Source organism: Larus michahellis, chromosome 14 (assembly GCF_964199755.1).
Source record: "Larus michahellis chromosome 14, bLarMic1.1, whole genome shotgun sequence".
In the NCBI taxonomy this organism is placed as follows: Eukaryota; Metazoa; Chordata; class Aves; order Charadriiformes; family Laridae; genus Larus; species Larus michahellis.
In genome coordinates this window covers 14,332,800-14,359,358 of record NC_133909.1, presented here as the reverse complement: position 1 = coordinate 14,359,358, position 26,559 = coordinate 14,332,800, and the positions used below count along the sequence as shown (strand labels likewise).

Below are 26,559 nucleotides of genomic sequence, written 5' to 3'. Positions count from 1 at the left end.
TGTCAACTGCTTTGAGAGCTACATGCGAAGTATTCCAACTGAAATTGCTAAGGTTTCCTGAAGAACCACATGTTCCCTCATGCAACTGCTCTGCAGGACTTTCTCATGTTGCTTTGTGAATGAAATGACTGCAGAATCTCACCCTTAGATGTATTTGGCTGATATAAGTAGGTTAATAAAAGGCCTTACAGAAGAATACAGTTAGAAACAGTCTCCTCTGAGTGACACGTATCAAGAATTTACTTTACTACTGTACTACAACATCTGTCTCTGGATATTGTCTAAATCAACTTGACATTGTGTATTTGTCCCAGCGGTACGCAACTTAGACAAATGAAGTGTTATTAGGAAGACTGTCAGCCCAAACAAGTATTTAAGAGAGTTGACATACACCACTGTTTTTCAACCAGGCCATATGATTTAGCCACTAAATACCAAACCTTTTCTAATCTTTCCTATCCCCCACAGCCCAGCATCAATTTGAAAGAGCAATTCTGTTGTCTGCAAAAGATGAGCTGTAAAGTCTCCAATATTGTTAAGTCTCTCTGAGTCTTAATTATGCTGATACTGAGAGGAGGGTGCCACTGGCAGCGAAGCCAAAAGCTGACTCAGTCCTGCTGCTGTAAATTCACCCCATAGGCACTGTTGAACAAGAGTGATATGTTGGAAGGGAGCTGCTACGTTAAATCTATCTCTTGGTCTGCCTAGTGAACATCCTGCTTGGGCCAAAGCCACTATCTAGTGCTTCGGGAAAAGTAAAAAATGTTCTATGATGCACCTTGCATCCGTGCAGCCAAGGAAAGCAGAGATGTTTTCCCGACTCCCAACAAACCTCCTGGAACATTATCTGATAAGCCTTAACTTTCTCATAATTAGCTTGTTCTTATTGGCCATCATTACTTACGTAGATAGAGGGATTAAAATACCATGATTCTAGCTTTACAGAATTGGGGCTTTCAAGAGGACCAATTTATCCCGTTCCAACCTGAGGGGCCGTGGCTCATAGAGACAAATACTGATAAAGACAGGGAACAAGGCTGGCAACAGCTCCTCTGCCCGTCCAATGCTGGCAGAGAAAGCAAGCCTCTCACGGCAGTGTAAACGCTTTGCACAGCCCTCAGCCGGTAGTTCTGATTTTCTATGTTTCGTCAAGCAAATGGAAGTTTTTCCATGTGCCTCATACAAGTTACTTCCCAAGATTTCCATTCAAGAGGGGCGATTAATTCCAGGAGATTTATCAAATTATAACATTACAGTGTACTTCTACAGGTAATTGAATCCGCAAGGTTTGAAGACAAAAATAGCTAACAGAGCCTTAACCCCACAGGATTATTATTTTCTGCCAGGGGGGAGCAACCACTACGATTCAGAATGAGCCATCATCAGTTGTGCACGCTGCATACACCCCCTCGGTGTCGTGAATTACTGACGAGAACCCAGGCTAACTGGCTTTGGAAGCACTCTGCTTTGCTAGTCTGTAGACATTTATAAACACCTTACGTGAATACTAAATCTATAAATAAGATCAACCGTGACACAAAAGCATTTGTAGGTTCAATAAAGACAACAATCCCTCTTTTTTTTTAATCCAATTCCTAGCACTTTCTGAACTGCAGAAATACCAAACCCATCCCACAACCTGTACAAGCTTCTTTTGGGCTTTCTTTTAACAGAATCAGCCATGAGTCCACTGCGAAATCAATTTGAGAGTTATCTCTAAAATTATTTAATCCTAAAAATTATAAAGCAAGGTTGCATGCCAGATAAGAACAGCACAGACATTTAAGTAGGTTAGTGGGTCTGGTGAAGTGCTAAAAGTAACCTAAAGCAAAACCTGCCACCATGTGTCTTCAATCATCCTTTTATTCCACTCTTGAAAACCTCTAAAATAGAACTGGAGGAAAGGTGTTTGGTTTTTTATTGGTGAGTGTTGGGGTTTTTTTAGCGCTAGAATTCGGGGGCGATATATCTAATTAGGCGGTATGTCTAATAAAAGGTGTGAGGTCTCAGTTCTGTAATCAGATGTAATCATCCCGCAAGCAGATGCATCTGGCCCTACGTGTGTGTGCATTCGCTCACTGACTGCAACATTCAGGGGTTTTTGAGCAAACGTCATCTCTCATTTGTTCTGCAAAGCGCCTGGCACAGTTTGGTTGCTACAAATTTAACAAACATTTGGATTATATTGCTAGAAAGACATTATGTTCCACTTTGAGCCTACAACAGTCGGTTGGCTATAAGGAAGTAAGCTCCCCGTTTAGTTGAAGTGTTTTGTGTTGTTTGTTTTTTTTGTCATGTTTATTCCTGGTTTTTTTTTTGGTTGTAACTATGGCACAGTGAATTCTGTTGACAGCTGCAAATCCACTGTGCAATACAGCAGATCAAGTTTTGTGTTTTGCAGCAGTGTGTGATATCTGCATATGCTATTGGTTATATGGAACAGAGAAGTTTTTAAAGATGGTCTGGACAAAAGCCGGTTGCAGGAGTGGGCTAATCTTCTAATTTTTCTTAAGTAATTTCTAGGATTATTTGCTATTAAAATTGGTTTTATTAGAAATCAGTGTATTCCCCATTGTCACTCTTCGTCAATCACCTGCGTTTTTCCTTTCTGACTTAATTTAAGTCTCTCACAGTTGTTACCATTCCTCTTCTACTTACATTTTCCTTCTCTAATCCCTGCCTGGCCACAGCCTGCAGGTGTTGATGTACTCTTAAGTACAGATGGGTTACTAGCTTCAGTTTTAGGAACTATATAAAACAATCCTTCCACGCAGGAGAAAGATTCCTGCTTAATTCAAGGCAAGTTTTGCAAAGCAGTTCTTCAGCAATGGAATGTGGATGTCCTGTCTGTCCCATCCCCCCGGCCTTTATTTTCCTATATGGGTAATGTTCTCTCTCTTGTAAGTTATATGGACTGCAGCAATGTTTTTTTTTAGCCATTAGGGGAAAGGAAATGACATATGGAGAGAATTCAAGTCCCTCCTCATTCCTAGAGAGTCTATCCAGAAAGTTAGTATGCTGAGCTCCGTCCAAGTGTCGTTTCCTGCTCAGAATTGGGAAGGGGAGCTGGAGGCGGGAGGAGAGATGGAGACGTAACATTAAATTGCTGCTTCTGATTAACAGCAACATTCTGCAAATGATTTCACAGTATTGCTTTGAACAGAACTGAACCTCCACAGCCCAAATATGTGTAGCAATCCACTGATGAAAGAGCTATTTTTACATCTGTTTCATATAGTGGGTAAAAATGAAGTGATTTGGATGATGGAAATGTGCCTTGGAGATTATTCAAGATTTTCTGATAGCTTTGTACATCCAATCTTCCACATGCCCACAGAGCACAGTTACATACTCCTGGTATTATAACGATTTTACCACTCTGAACCTATACACAACGCAATCTGTTGCAGATAACAAGTTAAGCAGCTTTCCACTTTTGATATCTGTAACTAAAAAAAAAATCACGCCTTCGGAAGATGACCCCATGATTTTCATTTCACATTGCAATGCAAATTGAGAAAGATACAAAATGAAGTAGAACCTTCCTCGTACTGCCTCTTTTGTTGAGCTCATAGGTGTAATCCAACCTCTTCCGCAGTGAAATCAGCGCCATTGATTTTGCTTTTAGCATGTCAGTCAACTGAAACTCCCTTCCTGGTGTATGATTTATGCATCACTTCTGGATTTGGCCCATTGTTTTGTTTAAATGATTAGCACAACATTTTAACGTGGTCAAGCAAGTTCTGCTTAATAAGAATTATTGGGATTTTTTTCCCCACCCTGCTTTAATTTCCCCTCCTCATCTCTTTAAATCCCAGCTTCACTTCCCTCCCACTAATGACCCTCCCTAGAGCAGTGGGTGAACTGCAACCTGGAAACAGGCCACGGCTCTTCCACGAAATCTTCTGGCTTCTGCGGAAGAGCGTCCGTTTCCTGGAGCCAGTCTGAGACAGACAGTGCTCCGCAGTCAGAAACAGGACCGGAATCCAGTGACCCTTATTCCATATGAAGTGCTATGAAACTCACGGCAAATTAATTCTTCCGTAGCCGTGTACATGCTGAGTTTCTGCCTGACTCATGTCAGTGCCATGCTAAGGATCAATCATAAGGGGGTGTTTTCCAAACACAATGAATGACTTCGCACACTTGTAGCTTGAGTGTTCTCGTGAATGTTGGGGTTTTTTCTGAAATTTGCAATTGGGGGAGGTGTACCTTGCCCATTAGGAGGGGTCACCCAATTCCCTCAGACTTTTCTCCTGATATGTTCTCCCGGAGGCGAGTCAAGCTTAAGTTTTTTACTCAGGCCAAAGGGTTAATGTGTTTCCTATTAGGTTTTAAATGAGTGCCAACGTTTTCCTTTCTAGGCCAAATATCACCAACTACAATTAACCTTCATGACTGACTTCTGTTTTGAATAACAGGACTTTTTCCCCCAAATTATACACACTCCCAAAATTTAGACCTGCGCTTACATGTTATGTCATACCTTATCACAAAAGACATTGATTCCTGCCGGGGTAATCCTATATTCAGCAAAGGGCTAATGGTGACCAGAGGTGCCGTGGGTCAACTAGAGGAGTGGACATCAGGACTCCCAGGCTCCAGGTTTATTCTACCAGCTACTTTCTGGACGTCTGTGGGTAACTTTCTTGTATTGCAGTTTGCTCTGCTGCAAAATAGATTTAGAAACAGAAGAGATCTGTGAAATACTGTTGGCTAGTGAATTCCTTTTCCTGTAAACTTACAGCTGTTCATTTTTGCTGATATACCGCTGGTAGTTCTGTGCAATTTAAATCATTCTGTATAGGGTGGCAGGAAGCAGCTTCACTTAAGAGAGTATTTCACAGTCTAAATCACAGGCAAATAAAGGAATAGATTTCTCCTAGTTTAACCATTTCTAGCTTTTCTAACCGTTTCTAGCCAGGCTATTGAACAAGAGGACTGCAAACCCTCTGCTCCTCTTTCAGAGCCCAGCAACTTTGGAATCAGCAAGTGGAAGCACTCACACCCGCAGCATCTGCTAGCATCGGAGTTTCAGAGGTGGTTACATTTGCTGGGATGTTAGACTGAAATCTTGCCATCGCTCCACAGATAAAAGAGTATTAGTAACAACTGCATTCCAAGGCAGTTGATGTCCGCAGGGGTCTGTTATCGTTGCTCTCAGCACCAAGGGGTTGGCAGACCGACACACAGGCCACCAGATATTTATTCCAGCCCTTGTCCTGAATTAGGCATGTGCCAAATAAAGAAGGCTAGCTCTTAAATCTGGCTGGGCAATGCACAAAAAACCCCCAACCAACGAACAAGGAACAATAACAATTCTCCTCTCCCTTTTTGCTCCTACTGCTTTTTTAAGCTAGAGACGCAGCCTAATAGGTGACTGTGATCCTAACCTCAGAAATAGTTTGCATTTTCTTAGAATAAGGAGTGACTCACCCCAGTCACTTACTCATAATCACTGTAGATTGTTGCTTGTGGAAATACGTCCTGCCAAGAACAAGGCTCATTGGCAGATAGGCTGAACACATTTTTCTTGGATAAAAACAAAGTCTCGGTCCCCAGAAAGTTAATAATTAAACCACTGAGGTGTCAGGCACTTAGAGAAGAATTTGCAGTGTTCTATTATTAACTCAGTATATTAGATAATTCTGAAACAAGTAGTGCAGGAAAAAAAAGTAGAGACAACACTATTCAGCAAGTGTTCTGTGTTCTCATCCCCTTTTCTATATACGGGGATAGAAAAGTCAAACTAACTACATACATACTAAAAAGCAGTTAGAGTAAGGAGTTTTTCAAAGTAGCAATACCTTGAGATACCATATTTAATCTGGTTAAGTATTCGGGAATTAGCACATAAATATTTTCTGTAACTACAAGAGGTGCCCCGATGGACTTTTATCTCAGTGTTTTCTTAATAGGGAAATAAAGTACATCATACCTGAGCGGTCCAGGCAGGATGAAACTGCACCAACCTCGTCGAAGCAAACGAGACTGTGCGATTGCCTGTAGCACCCTCTACTGGAAGATGCAGCATTTTACAGAGTTAGAAATCGAAAATTACTCAAGAATTCTGTCATTGCCCTTATAAACCTACAAACATAAAGTATATGGAAGCAGTGATTTCATTCATTAAAGCTGACTTCTCATATCTGCTTTTAGATAGGTTAATTGTTTCAGTTCTCTACAGACAGTTACTCACAAAATAGTGATTTTAACACTGATGTTTTCAGGTGAAATTTGGAGGTTTGACAACAAAGCAAAGGACACATGAGGCTTCACTGCAGATGCATAAAATCCCTATTTGGTTGGTTTAACCCCCCAGAGCATTAAGGGCACTGCAAGGCAGATGGTTCTTTCCACTTTGCATAGGTACCCTAAGATAATGCTGGAACGTGGTCCCAAGGGGGTTCAGTATCTGTGGTGTTAGACTCGGGTTCTGCTCCTCCATCTGTCCCCGCCTACAGCTTCTTCTGCAGGTGCTGGGTGCCACCTGCAGCCCCTCCTGCAGGTACAGAAGGCAGGCAGGGCTGGGAACATGCTGCAGCCGGGTCTCGCCCTTCGCTGACAGCACAGGCAGAAGGTCAGTAACGCTGACATCAGGTCCTCAAGTACAAGATGCAATAGAGTTGCAATAGTTATTGATCTGAAAGCTTATTACTTGCTGCAGCTTTGCTTTGGGGTAAAGAAAAAACAGAGTGGTACACTCAAAAGTAAGAAGTCATATTTAACTAGTTCAGGATAGTCTTGCAAAAATCACAGTATCTTTTGTGACAGGTAAAGTCTGCAACCCCTGATGATACACCAGTGACACCAATGGCAGTGTCTCCGAGGCCACGTTCTGAGCTTGATGGAGGAGCTCACATGGCCTTAACAGCCCAGCCGCAGCGTGCTCAGGCTGGCGAGTTCACAAGCGAGTGCTCTGCAGGAAACATTCCTATTAACCATAAGAAGAGATACGAATATACACGCAGACAGATTATCTGCTACCTTTTGTAACTTTTTCACCATCCAACAGTACCTAAGATCCAAGCAAGCGGCTTGCACAGAGAGGTCCATCAGCAGCCTCCAAGCAGGGAGGGTACCATTTTTGCAAGCAAACATGAAATAGACAGTAATATACTCGCACCACAGTAATGGAAGGGAGAGTAGCATCTTCCACATTAGCAATAACTCCTTTAAATAAGTTTTTAGGTAGGCATACCTAATATGCCTCTCATAATGGTAATCTAGGCTTAGAAAGAACATCCTTTTAAGATCAAGTATTCTTAATGAAGAATTTAAAGAGTTACACCCAAATGCACTTATACATGCATATGCACTTTAAAATAGAGTTGAAAGCACACAAGCAGATCAATGTACAAGACCAAACCGATTAATTTATCAGGTTCACTTAGCAAAGTACAAGGTGGGGGTTTTTTTTGTTTGATTTTTTTTTTTTAACCCTCCTCATGAGGGGGGAAGCAAAGCCTATGAGAACTCTGGGAGAATTGCTTAGGTTTTTTCCCCTCCCACCTTCTATTAATAATTGAAAAGATACTTAACATACAATACTGCAGTGACATGTTATGTTTCAAATATAAGTCATGCTTATGAGAAATCTAGCCAAGAAAAACTGACTTCTCCTTGCACCATTACAAGAGCTAGAAAAGCTCAGAGCTGAATCAATTTAGTTATTCAGACAAATTGACTCCTGGGAGGTTCCAGTTAACAAAATAGCTCAATCCAAGTTTTTCCAGAAAGCTGGAAAACAGGACTACAGTTCTTCCTCTGACTACTACCCCCTGCCTCCAAAACCCAACCCTGCACAACGACCTTAAGAGACAGCATAGGTTACTGTAAGTAAGAATTTAGAAGCAGATGGGCAATATAGCCCAAGATGAGGCCTTCATTTTCGCTCTTTAGAGCAGACAACTGCTTCAAAGCATTTCCTGTGCTCCGTGCTAAGACTACCTGAACATATTTATAATTGGTTAACCACTGTACTTATACCTCCTCCACACTAATTGCTTGCAGTTAAGTAGTGCTATTACAATCTTTAAATATTTCTCCAAAAAGGCAGAAGATAGTTTAGCTCCGTTATGAACAGGGTAGAAACTCATATTTCCATAAGGGATATCTAGAGAGAAGCAGCAATTCATTAGTTCTGCAGTAATAGACGGCTGCTACATGCAGAAGTCAGAGCTTGGGGTGACCAAGCTGTTTCAAAACCACCATCTTCAGATTTGAACCTCTCATGGTTTAGGCCCGTGTTCTTGCCATTATACGTTTTAATTAAGTATACTTACTGTAGTCACCTTTTAAGGGCAATTGACACAGTTCAATTTGATGTATTGATGTCACTTTATTGAACTTTAAACATAAATCTTCTTTAAAAGCCTACTCTGTACTGATTACAGCAATAGGTTATGTAGAATGTAATAGGTATGAAGAGGTTATGCAGAGCAGTGGCTCATGCTTTGCGAGAAGCCTGTATTGCCCACTTGCATTCTTGTGCATGACAGGGACAGTAAGAGCCAGAAAGAGAATATTTACAGGTACATCTCAGAAAGAATGAAGTTTACAGTTAGAAATTCACATAATATGTACAGTTTTGAACTGTTCAAGTATGTTTCAGTTGGACAAAGTGCTACAGGTCACATAAAAAACACAGTAAAACCCAAGAACTATTAAGACAAAGAGGCAGCAGTCATTTGTGTGCCAAACTTGCAGGTTGTTGCAGTATATGCAAGACCTAGAAGTTGAAAGTATCTGGAGTATTGCCCTGAATTTGGAAAGTGTAGCTATCAGCAGTAGATTCCGGTACCACATTTTGGTCTTCCTCCTCCTAAAAGGAAAAGAAGAGTTTTGAAAGAGCAGTAGCTTTCAACCTAGTAGTCAGTGCTAGAACAGAAAATAAAAATGGAAAAAAAAATAATCATCCTGCAGCCACTTACTTCTGCTGAGAAATATTTCTCAATCAGGGTAGATGAGGCTTTGTACACTTGTTCATTTTCATGTGACTGAAGAGCTTCAATTTTGTCTAGACCTCCACACTCCTCAATCATGAGGCAAAGTTTTTCAGTCTCATTAATCTTCTCAGCAGTCTGCAAGAGACAAGCATGGGATAATCTCAGGAAAGATGCACGTCACCAACGACTGGAGAACCATTAGCAACACCTTGGACAATAACCAAGTCTACTCCATTCACATACCAAGAAGATATTAGAAATAGCATCCAGAATAACTAGCACAGTTTTGCTGTCTTTAGCTGAGAGAAGATTCAGTAGGGGTTCAATGACACCAGCCTGAACGAGATACACGATCTGTTCAGTTGTTCCACCGCTTGTGTAGTTAGTCACAGCCCACACAGCTTCTTTTTGAGATTTGAAATCCCCCTATGAAAATAAAAGCAGGATATTTAAACACAAACAGCAGTAGTAATAGCAAGAGCCTCAACCTAGTAAATAAAGTTTTTGTTTACCTTCCTGAGAATACCAATGAGATAAGGTACAAGACCATGGTCCACAACTCGCTGGATTTGGTCCTGTCGTCCAGCAGTGATGTTGGACATTGTCCAGGCTGCTTCTTTCTGAATGTTGTTTTTATGATGAGAAAGGAGACTTGGAAAGACAGATAGTGCTCCTGAGTCAATGACAATTTGTGTCTGCTCATCAGTACCAGTGACAATATTTCCTATGGCTCTTAATGAAGGAGTCTGAAATAAATATGAAATAGAACTTAAGAAAAGAGGTGTATTTGAACAAGTACAGCCATACTTGATGCCCCTCTGCTCGAGCTTTCCCAGTTAACAGCATGTTATGATGAGTTTTAAGCACCTCATTAGCATTACACCTGCAGACATTAAGCATGCCAAGACTGCACACCTTCCAAGGCCAATCTGCAAAAAACTATCCATGGCAGAGCTTCGGAAAAACCATCTCCTAAGTATTAATGCAGTTTTATTATACTATATTATGTTGTGCGCAGAGTCCACTTCAAACACTGTACCTAGAACGAGTATTTGAACAGTAGTTTAGAGTTAAAAGCAAGCTTTAAAAGATGTTGACTACTGCGCTGGCCTGTGGGTTAAATCCAATGATTGATAGTCTGTAACAGCAACAGCCAACACCTCATGTGGGGCAGTCTCCAGGCAAGATAGAAGCTCAAAGTTTTACCCATGCAAAACCTGGAACAATCATCAGATTTACGTATAAAAAGAATAATTCAGTTACATGCACACTATTCCAACTGCAGTTTTATTCACAACTCAAATCAAGCAACAGCAATCTGCATATCTGATAGCTTACCATTATTGGCAGTTCACTACATCCCAGGAGTTTCACAAGTTGTGGCACCAATCCTGTCTTCACTACAACTTCTATCCTGTCATTGGAACCATCTGTTAGATAGGAAAGTGCCCAGCATGTGTCTGCTAACACCTCACGATCGTCATGGTGTAAGAGCCGAACAAGGGTTGGAAGAATCTGCTCAATAGCTTCTATGGGTGGTGCAGGATTCTTATTACGACACAGGTTTGAGAGGGTCCAGGTAACATTGCGTAAATATCCGGACTGCAAGAGTTGAAATAAATGGGTAGCAACTGTTTAGTTACTTGAGCTCTTTTGCTCACTTATTAGTAACTGTAACTGGAATTGTACTGCACAACTTACAGCCAGAGAGGAGAGATCAGGAACAGCCAGTAGACTCAGCAGTGGTGTAATTGCACCAAATTTAATAACCAGATCTCTGTAGGTAGAACCATCCCCTGAGAAAACAAGAAAAATAGCCAGGTGAAGACCAGACTAGAGGGATGTGTGCATACAGAATCATTATGTGTTAAAGGATGAATTCTTCTGCTTAAGGGATAGATAAAATAAAAAGACATGAGGACAAAAGGACTACTGCCATGGTTAAGTCATATGGCAAGCATGTGTTTTTCTAATCAAGCCACTGAGCTTGATATTTTTTCTGTTGGAAAAAGATAATTTAGTGTATGTTTTTATACAGCTTTTCTTAGAGTACATTTTTAAGCAGGGACGTACATATTTCTTTGAAAACGTATCTAAGCCCTACTACTAGAACAGAGCTCTTCCCACAAAGATGGGACTTCAAATGCATTATAATAATCGGTTGCATGATGGGGTTCTACTGTATAATGTTGAAGGAATGTCAAACTGAATTATTCTATTGTAACATACAGAAAGTGACTTACAATTGAGTTTAATACAGCAAATACAAATATTATAACTATATTATTAATTTTGACCTGTTTGGGATTTATTTTTTTTAAGAATAGCATCCAACACTTGCAAATCAAGTAATCCTGAAAGGTGCACGAGAAACTTCAGTATATTTACTTTCACATCAGTAAGTAGCTGTTTTAAAGCAAGGAACACTGGCTATCACATACACTATTACATGAGCTATCTGCTTCCTCCCTTCCCCCTTCTAGTCACCACACAGAGCAGAGCTCATTGATAGGTCAAAACCATCAAGTGAGATATGTGGAAAAAGCCCTATAACAGTTGTAGGACTGTTATATAGCTCTATCTGAACTGAATCAAAATAGGGAAGCAATCCATGTAATGCTACACACAGATTGCCAGGTATTACATGAGATATCTTATACCAGGTCTGAAGATGAAAAATTGTCCATAACATATTCCAAATCGCAGAGCATGTCTTTACTCGAGAAGCATTACAACAGAGTTCCAAAGAAGCTCAGCATGCTACATGACACGTCAGTAGAAGCGTCCTCCTATGTTAAAGAAGGGAGCAGGTCTGAAAGGGTTGTGTAGCGTATTGACATACCTGCAATATTTCCTAACGCCCACACAGCCTGTTCACTGATGTGAGTATGGGGAGAGGCCAGTAGCGAAATAAAAGCTGGAATAGCCCCTCCATCTACTACGGCCTTTGTTTGTTCTGATGTACCAGAAGCAATGTTGGTAAGCGCCCAGGCAGATTCAAACTGAATAGGGCTACAGTCTGCTCTACCCAAGAAGGAGACAAACTTCGGAATCAAACCAGCCCGAATTATGTTATCTATTGGGGGCTGCTTCTCTCTTGAGAGGAGTTTCCTATGGAGGAAGACAAACAAAAAGCATTATTTTTGCCTGCAGAGGTCTGAACAACAGATTCCATTAATCAGTCTAAAAAGATTAATTTTTTAAAAACAAGTTTAGCATTGCCTTAACATTCAGAAAAAGCGACACAACATGAAGGAGAAATATAGACAAGCTGAATACTAGCTTCTTAAACCTCTGTTAACATTGTTTTTGGCATGTCTTCACTATATGAGAGGTTCTGTTCAGACTCTGAAATGAAGCAGACCTGCAGGAGTCATAATACATCTGAACTGCTAGAGGTTTCTCAGCAGACAGGTTAACGACTGCCAGAAGCAGCACTGCAGCAATATATGAGCTTGCTAAAGAGACTTTAGATTTGAAGCAGAAAGGAATATTTGGTATACTTCAAACCCCAGTCATCCTACTGTTCACATTACTCTAAAGTAGATCATTGGACTCAAATATTGTAGTCAAGTGTTAACACAGTTTAAAGATACCTTATTCTGCTATAACAAAGCGTTTATTACCTTTACTCCTACAAGTCTGAGACTGACTACTGTCCATTTTACTACCTCAAAACCACCAGAAAGCATTACTACTTCCTCGTGAAATGTTCAGGCATTTAAACATTCAAAAGCCACACTATTTCAATAAAATTATGACTAAATTAAGTGTACCTAAACATTGTGTATCAGGGTGACTCAAGGTTTTGAAAATACTGTCTGATAAGAAGAGTCATAGCTGCTGCCATAAGCCAATTCTTTTACCTTGCCTAGTTACTGGCTTGCACAGCTGAATTGGTTACCTCTGAACTCCTTACCTGGCAGCTTGAGTAGCCTGTAGCTGAAGCTCCATATTATTACTATTAACTCCTTTGACTATTTCTTCAACTGTCCAGTGTGCCAAAACCTGTACAATAAGAAGTTACATGAAGACTTTGTTGGGAGAGGCATGTGTCTTCATGACCACAGAGGCCTTCTATGCAATACCATGAATAGACTCCATTTTACTACCTCTTCCTTTATTAAAAGATTATACCACTATGTGATACTACAAAACCTCATCAGCCACAGCTTTATCTACACTTGTCTGAACTACTGAAAGCTTTCTTTAATCAAGCGCTTCACACCACTGTTACAGTAGGCTTAAACACAACTGGCTAAGCTACGTGTTAAGAGTGTTGCCCGTTAGAGTTGGTAGTATAGACTTAAGCTGGTAGTGTATATGTAGTAGCGCTGTGTCCCACAGGAGAAGGGATTCATACTAGTGTGGCTGCATGAGCTCATACTGCAAGACCTCCAAGGGTACCTGTTCCAAGCACCTACTTACCTGATTACTCCTGTTTTCCTGAAGTGGAGAAGTAGCATCATCTGGTAAAGTGCTAACATTTCTTCTTTTAAGCATCTGGTCATCTTTCTTAGCTTTCCTCAGCTCTACATTGACTTCAATACGCCGCCTTCTCATTTCCTGTATAATATACATTCATAGTAAGTCCTTGGCTTTTACAACTCATGTTTAAAGAGATGAGGGCTAGCTAAAGTACTAAGTGTATCAAAATACTCACGGTAGTATCCTTTCCTTTGTTCTTGAATCTGTTCAAACGAGCTGCTGCACTAGCGTTCTCATTAGTGGACATCTTGCTTATTAGATTTTTGAGACACACAGATAAAAATAAGCCTGAAAGCAGCAAATAATAAACAGTAAGTTTACTTTACAAGAGTTAAGCTTAAAAACTAGGATCAATACTTGAGAATGAGAGACACTTGTCCCTACTAGATACAGTAACAGCTTCTATCTTGCTAGAAGATACTAGAGACATGAAAGCTGTCTCTTTAAATGCCTAGGTGTTACAGCAAGCTCTAACATTAACACAAAAGCAGTAAACACATATACATCGTTTCATAACTCTTCCAACCACAAACATTATTGGAGCCATCGTTTTTAGGAGCAAGATTGACCTTCCTTCCCCTAGACAGCACACATACGTTAAAAACTACTTTCACTGCGTCGTATCTGTATTGCACAGGCACCCCACCGAGTCCCACCCCGACCCCTTTTGATGGGAACAACGAGGTGCCGCACTGGGAACGTCCCCCGGGGGGCCTTGCTGTGCCGGTGCAGCCAGCAGCACATAGTAGCAGCTACACCGCTAACAGAGGCAGGCCCCCGCACCTTAGTCAGCTCCAAGGTGACCCACCGCACAAGGACGGCCTTCGTTTCGCCCACAACTCAGCCGGACCACGCAGCCCCTTCTAGGACGTGCCAGCCCCACTCCAGCCAGCGGCCTGCGACTGCGGAGACCCGACAGGTTCCGCAGGGAGTCCCCCCTTGTAGGGCCTGCCTCACCGCCGACGGAGCCCAGCCCCTTCCGACGGAGCCCCGCTGCCCCTCACCCGGCCTCCCACCGCCCCGGCTCCCCCCCCCGCCCCGGGCCGGGCACCTCCACCACAGTCTCCGCGCACCAGCCGCCGTCCCACGAGCACACCGCCACTGCCCTCGCCCGCTCCGGGCGGCATTTAAATTTCCCGCGCCCTCGCCCTGCCATTGGCCCGTTCGAGCCATAGCAACCTCCTGATTGGCCCGTTTGAAATGCAGCCCGTCTCGCGATGCGGGGGAACGAATCTCCGCCGTGCTCCCGGAAGGGCGGACCAGACCTCACGTATTCGCGCACCACGTTCCCGCCTCGGCACTACAACTCCCGGCACCCAGCGCGAGGGGACACCGCCGCGCTCCCGCCTCACCCGCTCGCCGGGAGGCGGCGCGTGGCACGCCGGGAGTTGTAGTTTCGGGGGGCTCTGCGGGCCGGCCCGGGAAGGCGAGCGGGGTGGCGGGCTGGGTTTGCACCCCTGGATGGGGTGAGGGGACGGAGGTTGTCCCGCTGTGAGCGGTCTGAGGCAGCGACGTGCCATTTCCTCACGTACAGACTAATTTCTACCTCACTAACTGCCCGGTCACCACAGCCTTCTCCTGAGACTCCCCATGTCATCTCCCAGAAACATGGCACACAGGAATTTAAAGACAATGGGATGTGAGGTTGCAGTTTAAAGCAATTCAACAGCAATCAGGACAGATTGAAATTAAATCGTACAGAATAACAAAAAAAAGCATGCCTGTCCTTGTGGCACGCCCAGAAAATCAACAGATTTGGGGTTGTTTCAGATGGGTTTGGCCTGTTTACAAGGGATGGAATACCGAGGAACACCCTGTTTCACAGGAGGTGTAATTCAAACCAAAAAACCTGGGGGAAAAACATGGCTCTGCCCGCAGCTCAAGCACTTCAACATCTATAACGTACAATTCAGGGCAGAGAAGTGTCAGAGTTGCACATTGATACATTGGTGTGTTAAACCATTACATTAAACATTTATACTGCTCTGCAGATGCACACACTAGTTGACAAAGACATCTGCAGAGGAATTACCAGTAACATTTCACATAGCTTGTTTTGGGCCTTACAGTTCTGACCTTTGTAAAAGAAAAACATCATAAAACCATTTAAGGAATAGTAGGGAAGTCAAAAGAAGAGAAAGCACTTGAGTCATAAACGGAGATACTGAAAAAGGACTGGTTTGACAGAAAAAAAAGCAGCTCAAAAGTAGAAATCAAGGTAAGACACCTGGTGTGCAGAAGGATCCGAGGGCCAGCGTGAAGAGTCTGCTGGGTCATAAATTGCTGGAGAGTCTGTGGTCTGGAGCAGCATGACCTGGACGAAGGAGATGAGGAGGGTGCAGGGCTGGGTGTTCCAGGGCAGGGAGGCAGCTGTCGGCCATTTGGAAATGGTAGCTGTGTATGAGGGCAGGCCGATATGGGGTGAACATGCCTTGGGGTGGCAGGGCAGTGTCACAGCATGAAGGGCCGTTATCAACAGCGAGGGCGACAAACAGAAGGGTGGGGGAGTGCTGCGGTTGAGGGAACTGCCACAGCGGAGGGTGCACAGGAGGGAAAAAGGCCTGTGAGGGCAGGAAGACCCGCGCGGGGAGAAAGCCCAGTGCGGAGCCAAGAGGATGGAGATAACGTCAGCGGAGGAGGGACGGGACGGCGCGAGGCCGGGAAGCCCGTGAGGGGAAAAGGGTCCCGGTGAGGGGGCGGCTGTGGAACGAGCGGGTCCCCTGAGGGGGGCGCTAACGGTCGCCGCGCGCGACGCGCCGAGGCGGAGGGGCGAGGCCTCCCGCTCACAAGCGGGGAGAACGTGAGAGCACCTTTGGGGGCGGAGCCAGCGCCGGCCGGGCGGGGCTCTTACGGCACGGCACGGGTTGCTTTTGCTGGGTGACCCAGTGGCCTAATGGATAAGGCATCAGCCTCCGGAGCTGGGGATTGTGGGTTCGAGTCCCATCTGGGTCGTGCCGTAGACGTTTTGTGGCTCTGCGGTAGATTCAGCGCGGGTCGCATTATTATCCCCCCCGGACCCGCTGGCGTTACTTTTAGCCCCGCCGCTGCAGCGCCTGGGGCCGGTGGGGGAGACCCGGAGCCGAGCCAGCACCGCGCTACGCTGCTGGCCTCAGGTTCCCTCAGCCGCTCCCTCCGCAACCGCCGCCCTGTCAGCAGGACGCCGACACCGCGGCCCTTCCCAGGCGCCACAGAGCCCGCGGCCGCCACCGCCCTCCTTCCCGCGGGGATCCTGAGGCAGCCGAGCGCCTCCGCCCGCCGCCCGTCTCTGGCGTGAGGCAGGCGGAGCGGGGATCGCCTGTGGCAGCCGCAGGTTTGTGTGAGTGTCCCCAGGAGCCCCGAGGAGCTGGTTGGCGGGCGGGCGGTTCTCCTCAGGCGCCGGTCCCGAGGCGGAGCAGAGGGCGGGCTGGCCGGGGCACGGGGGCCGGGGTCGGGCCGTGGGGGCCCCCCAGAGCCCTGGTGGTAAAGGCGCAGGGGAACCCGGTCCTGCAAACCTGTTGCTGCCAGCGCAGCTCCCTGCGGTTTCCCGGGCTAGGACGTGGCCACTGCCCCGGCCGTCCCCGTTTTCCTCAGAGCAGGGAGTCCTGCCCGGGAAGCTTCCTCCTTCTCCGCTGCTGCTGGCATACCTGCAGCTTCTTGAACGGTAGAAATACTACAAACGCCCCGACTGCCCTTTCAGTCAAGGTCCCACCCAAGCACAGAGTCAGGAGAAACTCATTCATACAGACATAGTCATACATTAATGTGGGTTGAGTTACACTACCAGCTAATTTAAACAGAAGACTCCCTGGGGCACAGAAGGGCTGCAGGACACTCACATGTACGTCTGTCCATCCATCCGTCCTCAGCACAACCCTCAACGGCCGGAGTCTGTCGCAGCCCTGACCTCTCTCCTTGCCACAGGTATGTGCGCCAGCTGAGCGGGAGATGGGGCACACAAAGAACATACGAGCTCACCTCTGCCTCGTCCTTAGTTTAAATTCCCATTTCTACAGTAGCTGTGTTGGGATACTTTTGGAATGAAAATGTTTAAAATAACAGGAAAATACAGATTAATAAATGCTGCAGTAAAAACCTAGCACACTGAGTAACAGATGTGTTAAAATTTCATTTATTTTGCATCCTATTCTGGCTCATTTTCTGTGTCTTCAGCCATAGCTGCTTGAGATAAAGCCCTGTACTTTTAAGACTTCTATTAAACTGCTTAATTGAGGCAGTACAAAACAAACAGTGTTTAAACTAGGCAATAGTTGGACGACATGACACAGGCAGGTTTTCTTTTGGGGGCAGATTTTCTCTTGGGGATGAGTTTCAGGAGCTGGGATGTAGTGATTTTACAGGGTTTTTTAATTGTTTGTCACACCTTAAAGGCACAAATGAGTTCACTAACTCTCGTGACAGTATCAGCTAGTGAGATAAACTGTCACAATGGAAATCTTGTCTAGCAGTAAGGTCACCCATTTTGGTTGGGAGCATAAGAATAAGCCTACTTAATTCAGTAAAATCCAAATCAGAATTGGCTTGTTGTGTGAAAATTTTCGGAGTTCTTTGTGTTAGCAAATACAGATTTAAAAATAAAGCTTTATCTGTGGTCAGCAGAGCTTTCCCTTGGACTGGACAGTAACTTCTACATTTTTCAGTCTGAAAAGAATCACTGGAAAGGGTTCCTAAAACTAAAAGATGAGATTACCAGCTGCATAACTGGAGGGGGCCAGAAATACTGAAATATGTTTCATCATAAAGCACATCCTGTACATAAGCTGAATCGCAGAGGTGATTCCAGCATCTATCAAGCGCACTTGATAATGATGTAGTTCCCCACGTCCAGTAAAACCGTATTTGTTCTGTATGATTTTCTCTACAAAATGCCATAGGAAGCAAGACCCTCCCCTAAAATAAAAATCTGTTGCTAAAAACACATATCTGTATGTTATTCACATAAACACAGGTGACTGGAGGCAGTATAGACGGGTGTGTATATGGGAAGGGGGTGTCCTAGGCAGGGGTAGTGGGAGGCTAGCGGGGACGGCAGCAGCTTGGTCTTGCTCCAGTGGGTTGTCCAGTGAGTGATTCCTGTTTCCCCTAAGGCTGCCTCTCATTAGCATGAATTGGGGGAAGGGCATAAAAGACTCCAGTTCATTTTGTGTCTGGAAAACCTTTACTTCAAAATGACAACCAAAGTGTTCTGGCTCCTCTGCTTTGTCATTAGATCATCTTCCAGCTCAGTGGCCGGTAAGTCTGTTAACATTCAAAGCGGGGCTGGGGCATATTTGCCTTTGGTATCAGGGGAGGCTAAACACATTACTACAAAATCTTGCCCGAGCAGCCCTCTTCAGCTGTAATCTTTTCAGCAAGCGGTAGCAGTAATCATGTAAGGGCTCAAGAAAGCAATATTTCAACATGTTTTGTGGGATGGGAATGTAAATTGCAATATTTGATTTGTCAGCATTTGAAAGAATTAAGAGCACCTGCCAAAAGCAGGCAGTTAGCTGGTGCCGTGAATCCTGCTAGCCATCATTCCGCAACTAAGTTTGACTTGCTTCTGCATATGGGATTTTTTTTTATTTGTATGTGACCTTTCCCTTTTAGTCTCTTTCCCCTCATCTGTAAACTTCAGATTTCTAATTTATTTCAACAAGCTCTGTGCTGTCACATGTGCCTGCAGTAAGCTGTCCTAAATATTTTTTTTTTAATTTTTTTTTTAGTACCTCATTGATGTACAGAAATAAGATATACTTCTATTCCACTGGGAAGGAGAAGTCCAGGAGCTGATTATGTTGCAGTTGTATTTTCTTAGGTTGCAAGGGCTAGATGGGAATATGCTGGCATAGGGGAATGAATCTCAAGGTCCTGAATGGATTGAGTAGAAAAAAATGAACTAATTCTTGTTACAATCCATGACTGAGAAGGCACGATAAACTGGTAGAAAAGTATACTTATAAAACCAAGTCCAAAACACCTGTTCAGAGTTCGCAGCTTCATATTGAAACATCTCCAGCATACCCTTGCCTATTGCTTTCTTTAGCTTGGACTTCTTCCACCCCTTTCTTCATGGACATTCTTTTGACTTTACGTGTGGCCAGCCCAAATATCAGGGAATCTTTCCCATGACAGCAGCTGGTGAGAGCAAAGGGGGAGAAATGGCAAGGTCAGCAGTTGAGTCAGTTATAGAAGATAAACCAGGACATTGTTCATCTGTGTATGTCAAATATCTCTTTTCACATAAGGAGTTAGGATCAGCCTCCTACACGATGCTAACCACAGACGGCGAACACCCAGACAGCGGCTGTGTGTGGGTGAACTGTTTTAAAACTGTGCTGGCTAACTAAAAGCATGCAGTGAAGGACTAAAGTAAAAGGAAGATGAACTGCCAGGGGAAATTTCTCTCTTCCCAGGCTAAATGGAAAGTCATTTTGCTTTGTGACGTCCAACTGATCAAGGTGAAGGTATAAACGAAGGTCTTGGTGACTGTCCAGCTTGCGTGAACAATGTCATTAAGCCTTTCCATTTTTCACTAGATTCCCAGACATTTCCTCTCTTTCTCAACTCTTGTCCTCTCAAATTAAGAAAAGCCTTGAAATAATTGTTACTCAGCAGCAATAGCCTAGCTACCAGGCTATGGTACTGCTACTATACAGCCCTGCAGTGCAAAAGTCAGAGACACAAAACTGTGGATAAACATCTTTTCAGTAGCATTCAAAGCCCAAAGCCGCTGAAGAGTCCAGATGACATTGTCAATAAGGCATCCCATGGATGGGAAAACCAAATAGTTCTGTTGTCATGGTCTTTTAAACAAGCATCCCAAATGGCAATGTGAACCTTGTTTCTTCAGATGCTCCCTGGAGATTCAGGCTTTTGAGAAAAGGGTTTGTTTATAAGTCATGTTTTTAATTTGCAACAATAATAAAGTAAAAATGCAAATCTCCTGTGTTTTGCTCACACAGCTGCACTCTCTGTACTGGACCTTCCGTGTTTGAGTACAGAAGAATGAGGAGTTCTTCTGTATTTGATCTGTTGAACTATTTACCGGTTATATTGTCTTACTGTTGAAGGCCTCACTTACAGACTAGAGCCTCAAATGTGCCAGGCACTTCCCATTCAGCAGCACATGGAATAAAAAAATTAGAACGCTAATTCACTCCCTCCTTTATTTTGTTTGTAGGATCCCTGCCCTATGCTGAGAAAGCCAGTCAGACTCTCAGCAAAGATGCTTATAGTTCAGCAGCAGCTGCGCCTGGTCACCTCAAACTGCCCGCCTGGGGCACCAGCAGCGCCAGGGAGAATCACACGGAACGCCGGTTTCTGTCTCCCACCGACCTGCAGCAGCCAAAACCTCCCGAAATCACCTCCCTCTCATCAGACAAAAAGAAACGCACCAAGCCTTCTCTAGAAAACAGCACGGGGCTGAGGAAACACCTCTTGCAGTACGGAGGGGCCCTGCCCCTGGAGAGCCCGACTGAGGGGCCTTCTCCCGCCTCCTTTGACTTCAACGAGGCAAACAGAAAGCACACGGACAGACGGCTGGCCGAGGCTGCCAACAGCGTGTCGGCTCACTTCCATCACACAGCATCTTCCTACCAAAAGATGACATCCTTAGTGGAGGCTTATCCTTTTCCAGACTCTGGAGCAGTGGAGTCAGATGATCCTAACACGCTGGATCACTTGAACCGACCATACAAGATAATGCCCTATAAACACACTGATCCCTTCAAGAAGGTCACCAAACCCTCCTGGGTCACCAACCGCCAGTCATCCAGCTTGCCGTACCACTTCAGCACGCTGAAGAAAGGTAAGGGGAGAGCGGGCTCCGGCAAGGGATAGCCTGAGCTTTCCAAAGGTTGGGTGGCCTAATTTGTACGGAATATCCCAAAAGGGCCTGTTGCTGTCCCTCAGCCTATGCGCCTGTTCTAGATGGCGATAAGGAGAAGGCATGTCTGACCGAGTGCAGGAAAGAGAGAGACGAAGTGGAGGCCTACTGCGCGAGTGAATTCGGTAAGTTGTGTCCTCCAGACACCACACAAAGCAGAGGCTGCTTTTGCTCATCTACTACTGACATTTCACTTCTGCTTTTAAGATACTAAATACATTAAAAGGACCCATCACAGCTCTTTATAAAAGCACTATGACAAACGGTACCAAGTCTTACCCTTTCCCTACCTTGGGCTAGTATTGCTCTTTTTTCTATTTTCTCTACTTTCCATTCCTGGGAGGAAGACAGTGTTCTTGCCTGCTGGGCAATGGAACTGAAAAGACCAATTATTTTAGATACTCTAAGATTAAACATTGTAGCTGCGTTACTTACTATTTAGAACAAGTTTGTGATTTTGGGGACTGAAGTTTCAAAGCAAAATAAAATGGAGAACCAAATAAAAATAAAACTGTGATCCTCTTGGTACAGAGGGTTCTTCTTGAAGTTCCTGAGGACTCCATGTCTGTAGTTGTCGTGTCCAAGTTGGTGGACCTAAAGATGGTAGAACATAGCCTGGCATTTTTGAACTGACTGTGTAAGAGCAAGCATTTTCTGACTGAAATCTTGCCTTGCACTTACAAAGTTGTGAAATAGATACCAACTTTTTCTCACAGTATTTTAAGAGATAAGGAAAATACATGCCTAGTGGTAACAGATGTTTCCATTTGTAGAATATAAACACGTTATGAGACATCTGTTTTCTCTAAATGGAGAAGTCAGGAAGTGCTTTCTACAAAAGCTATATTCTTTATTTTGTACCACTTTCATGCATTCCTGTTAAACATAGGCCTTATAGCGACCCGACCTTTGTACATTTCAGCCTTTAACTCTCATCTCTTAAACTGAAAAAGACAGGTAGGGAAAATACGGTCAGAGCAACACATCAGCCAAGGTTCCACCGCAGTGATCAGAAAGAGCTTTTCATTTCTTTACATCTGCAGTGCAGATTAAGGAATAAATGACTGAATCAAAGTTCTGACTCAGTGAGGCGGGTGTAACGCCAGTTACAGAAGTCCTCCTTGCCTTCCTGCCTAAAACCTTTGCTGTTTTCTGATTCCTGCACTCAGCTCAGCACTTGTCAAAACCAGAAACTGGGTGGACAGCATGAAGCGATTGTCTGAGCGTAGAACATGGCCTAACTGGTGCCCTTCCCTCTTGGTACGACAAGGGCCTTTTCTTTCAAAAGCTGAAGTGTTTTATTATCAGGTTAGCTTTGGACTTCATTGTGAAGTTTTAAGTTTGAAAATTTTACTTTGTTAGGTAAGTATGTCCGCTTTCTACATATCAGGATGGAAAACAGTACACAAATCATCACTTTTGAAACATTTTATAAACTTCACTAAGAAACATCTCAGACCTGTAAAGCGCAAGTTAGCAACTCAACAAATACTAAGGTGGTGTCCTCATCGAATGTGATTATTTGAAGCAACCCCTGCTTTCAAGACTGCCCACTACTGAGCCAAAGGATTTCTGCCGAGACTTACTTTACAGGACTTTAAATGAGAGCCTTCGCACATACCCTGAGTTGCCACCAAGATATGTAATCTGATGCTTGCTTTTTTTCCCCCCCCCCCTCCCTTAAACAGCAGTGAATGGAATTGTTTATAACATGGAGAGACTGGGGAATGGAGTCCACTTGATTACGCTTTTGGTAAACAGCGATGGATTATACAAGATGAGTCACCTGTATATTACTCCTGATGGCTTCTTCTTTCGAGTTCACATTCTAGTTGTGGATACTTTAAACTGCAGTAAACCATGTCTGGACTTTAAACTTGGTAAATAATTCCAGCTAAATCCATTCCACTACACCTCCTGCATGCAGTGCAATTTTAGTCTGCCCTAGTTTTATAGGCTTATCCTGGGTTGTTGTGGTATTTTGATAAACAAAAAAAGAAAAAGGTATTTACTGTTAAACTGGAGGGCTTTTTCCCTCCCAGTTTCTCTAAATTTTCAGAAGAGAACCAAGTGTGTGAAGAAGTCAGGTGGCTGTGTAGTTCTTTCTTAACATTATCCAGTTCCAAAAAGATTGCAAGTTTTCAGGATTGCCAAAAAAATTTAAGCACGAGCTTAAGCCGATGTGTTTGTAAGCAGTCCAGTTCATCAAATATCAGTATTTCCCCCAAAAAGCTTCTAATTGCAATTAGAAGCTTTATTTTTAAAAAAATTAGAAGCATTATTTTTTAAATAATGATTTACACAGTAAATCATTATTTCTGTGCAAGCACAACCCACAAGTCCCACTGCAGTTCAGCGTGCCGCTGTACTAAGCCGCACCTTCATGTATTTCTACAAGGTACAAGTTCACATCTGTTCATAAATCTGTCGCGCTTCCAGCGAGTAGCGAATGAATCCATGCTTTCTTCACGGCACAGAAGTCTCATTTATTTTGCAGGCAGCAGATACATTGTGATGGGTCAGATCTACCACAAGAGACGACAGATCCCTGCGAACCTGCTGCAGTTCCTGCGCGGGCGCCTGAGGCCAGGGGACGGATTGCTTGGAAGCAGCAGCAGCTACGTCAAGAGATTCAACAGGAAAAGGAATCGCCAAGTGCAAGCGGCTCACACTAAATGTAGCTAAGACTCCAGTAATCTCCGTCTGAGGCACGGGCAGCAGCAGAATTCACCTCCCAGAACAAACACGCTACAGGCACGTTTTGACTAGGTACCCAGATATTGTGAAGTTCAGCACAAAAATCAGTTTAGGGAATGTTAACTGGTCATAAATTTGCTCCAGCAGTTGTGAGAGACAGAGGTTATTATTGCCTCCCCTGCTGGAACGTACCCGATAATCTGTAATAACTGTAAGGTAAAACTCCGGAGGCATTGTTCCAGGTACACGAGAAGTAACTGCACTTTCAAACCCTTAACCTTAAACAAGTGTTAGACGATGCCATCTAACCGTAGCTTTATCTATAGAGGGTGGTCATCGCGTTTTCATACAATTCTGCCTGAAGTATTTCATGCATTTGCTTCAAAAGAAATCAACAAAACTAAGTATCGCTTGTATTGTTTTGGTATCCTCAAACATGTCCACACTACTTTTAAAAATCACGTCATTCTTCAAACAGAGCTGTATTTTCACATGAAGCGTACAAAATAGCTATGTAATTATTTGAGTATATGAATACACTAACCGAAAGCAAATCATGTAACTGCACAACACAAATGCCCAATTAGGCTTACAAATAACGGCACGAGTTCATGCCAAGGAATGCAAAATAAGCATGGAATTGCACGCACATTTTGTATGCCTGGTTACACCGTCAGTTCCTTAAAAGTTCAGCCCTAGAACTGTGGACAGAACGTCATTTTCACATGAGAAATATTACCAAGTTTGTACGTGCACATCAGTAAAGTTACTTTTTGAATCAAAGATACAATCTTGTACTACCTTTAGTGTGGTGGGATATAAGAACCTATGAAACATCTGCAAAGGGGGTCTTACTGCTGGCTGTTCCAAGAGTCGATGTTCACAGGTGCTGTCTTCACAAGAAACCCATAAAATGTTCATGCGGTTCTGGGTTCGGTTTCCTGGGTTCTGAAAGATCCCAAAGGATTACGCAGTGATGTTAAATAATGGCATCTCCTTGTTTGACGAGTTGGCTGGGAATTTTAAGGTACATATTTATATAAAAAAAGGGAAATGCAGTCTAGCTGAATATACGTAGAGTGCTATATATGATGGGACCTGGGACAGGAAGCAGTGGCTTTTAAAAGCATTTTCTGTTTTGAAGCAAAGGGAGTTCTAACACCTCGTACACGTCTGCAGCTCGATTCAGTGTCACCGAAAACCTATGGAGTGGCGGATGGGCGGTAAGGCACACGGCATGAAGTATTTCTTGATATAGAATAGGAGCCAAATACCAAGAACAAACATGATGTATTTCGGGACCCAGAAGGCTGTTGCTGGAGGACGAATGTACTCATAGCTCGTGTCCGTCTGAAAACTGTCTCGCTTTTGTTAGGTGGAAGATTTCGCACGGAGCGCAGCATACAGAGATGGAATCTTCCTGAGATTTTGAGGGGGCTTTTGATTTGGCAGAAGGACTGTTCCTGGCAATGAATCAAAGCGCTGGGGTGGACGGGGAGGGACAGGAGAAGGAAGGAGGAAGGGTTATACATGTGCATCTCAAGTTTCTTTGTTTCTATTTTCGACTGAAGACCAGGGACTAACCAGCAAGTCCTACAGTCAGCCATTTACCCAGAACAGCAATTAAACACCCTTCCCCACCCCCAAGACATTACTGTAATCTAAAACAGGCAAAGCGTGGGTACAAAAATAACATCCGTGGCTAGATCTCGTTTTGATTGTCTCTCGGAAGAGATCAGTAGTATAGCAGTGCTAATGACATCGAAAACCCGAGTGAAACGCCAGAAACCGACACACGAGATCCGCACCCCTCTCAGATACAGCTATTGCTCTAGAAACAGGCCTGAAGAGCAATTCATTCTGTGCTCTCTTTTTACGTTACAAAGTCATCTTACCTTTCCTTTCCTGCTTGGAAGATCACTCCTGAAAATGCGATCGCAACAGCTGAGCCCTGAGCCACTGTATTTCACGGCCCAACTGAAATACAGCTGGAGCAGGAGCGTTAACGACTGTTCCTACCAGGCTTATCGGATGCTAATTAACACACTCAAGAAAAAAAATTCCTAGATCAAGTGGATTTCCACAGTCTCGCACTCGCCATTACAAAAACCTCACAGCATTTACGACACTGGTAAGATGGCACTTCGATCAATAGCTGCCTCTGTAATTTTGATACCCTATAGTTCATTTTTTGATGCCTTACATCATTTTTTCCCCAGCAGAATAAGCATGAAAATTCTGCAGCCAGTACCCAGAGATCCAGGTGTACAGGAATATTGTTGTCTTCCTGGGGTTAACTCAAGGCTTTTGGGTAAGCCAAATGTTTTATTCTGCTTTAAATCCCATTAACTTTCACAGGAACTAAATCTAGACCAAGGATAATTGCTTCAAATTTGTTTGAGGAGACAAAAGACAATCAAGTTGGTATAGCTCACATTACCAAAATCTGAATTACAATATATGACCATTTTGAAACAAACGTTGCAAAAATTTATAAAAATACAAAGAGGAGAACGACTGAACAGAGATCACAAATCCTATGAATTTACCATGCTTTTAAGG

At 43.8% G+C, this 26,559-nt stretch overlaps 2 protein-coding genes and 1 non-coding gene across 9 annotated transcripts; 2 read left to right on the top strand and 1 right to left on the bottom strand.

Annotated features, from left to right (window-relative positions):
* Positions 1 to 8,324: 8,324 nt before the first annotated feature.
* Positions 8,325 to 14,562, bottom strand: KPNA2 (karyopherin subunit alpha 2). 3 transcript variants are annotated; one of them, XM_074607458.1, is made up of 11 exons: positions 14,488 to 14,562; positions 13,612 to 13,724; positions 13,377 to 13,514; positions 12,868 to 12,956; positions 11,791 to 12,059; positions 10,650 to 10,744; positions 10,287 to 10,550; positions 9,461 to 9,694; positions 9,192 to 9,374; positions 8,934 to 9,083; positions 8,325 to 8,824 (listed from the first exon to the last, which is right to left on the bottom strand). In XM_074607458.1, exons 2-11 carry the CDS (start codon positions 13,681 to 13,683, stop codon positions 8,732 to 8,734), a joined length of 1,587 nt encoding a protein of 528 aa, XP_074463559.1. In that variant the 5' UTR covers positions 13,684 to 13,724; positions 14,488 to 14,562; the 3' UTR covers positions 8,325 to 8,731. The 3 variants fall into 3 exon arrangements, with proteins under 3 accessions (XP_074463559.1, XP_074463560.1, XP_074463561.1); XM_074607459.1 differs by lacking the exon at positions 14,488 to 14,562 and adding an exon at positions 14,220 to 14,423; XM_074607460.1 differs by lacking the exon at positions 14,488 to 14,562 and adding an exon at positions 14,033 to 14,051.
* A 1,753-nt stretch (positions 14,563 to 16,315) lies between these two features.
* TRNAR-CCG (transfer RNA arginine (anticodon CCG)) lies at positions 16,316 to 16,388 on the top strand. Its single transcript has one exon. It is a non-coding gene; the product is annotated as a tRNA-Arg (tRNA).
* An 863-nt stretch (positions 16,389 to 17,251) lies between these two features.
* Positions 17,252 to 26,046, top strand: C14H17orf58 (chromosome 14 C17orf58 homolog). Of its 5 annotated transcripts, none has more exons than XM_074607798.1 (5): positions 17,252 to 17,336; positions 20,596 to 21,222; positions 21,327 to 21,425; positions 22,989 to 23,180; positions 23,798 to 24,777. In XM_074607798.1, exons 1-5 carry the CDS (start codon positions 17,252 to 17,254, stop codon positions 23,983 to 23,985), a joined length of 1,191 nt encoding a protein of 396 aa, XP_074463899.1. In that variant the 3' UTR covers positions 23,986 to 24,777. The 5 variants fall into 5 exon arrangements, with proteins under 5 accessions (XP_074463899.1, XP_074463895.1, XP_074463894.1 ...); XM_074607794.1 differs by lacking the exon at positions 17,252 to 17,336 and adding an exon at positions 18,441 to 18,665 and having other exon boundaries at positions 21,345 to 21,425; positions 23,798 to 26,046; XM_074607793.1 differs by lacking the exon at positions 17,252 to 17,336 and adding an exon at positions 18,515 to 18,665.
* The last annotated feature ends 513 nt before the right edge of the window (positions 26,047 to 26,559 follow it).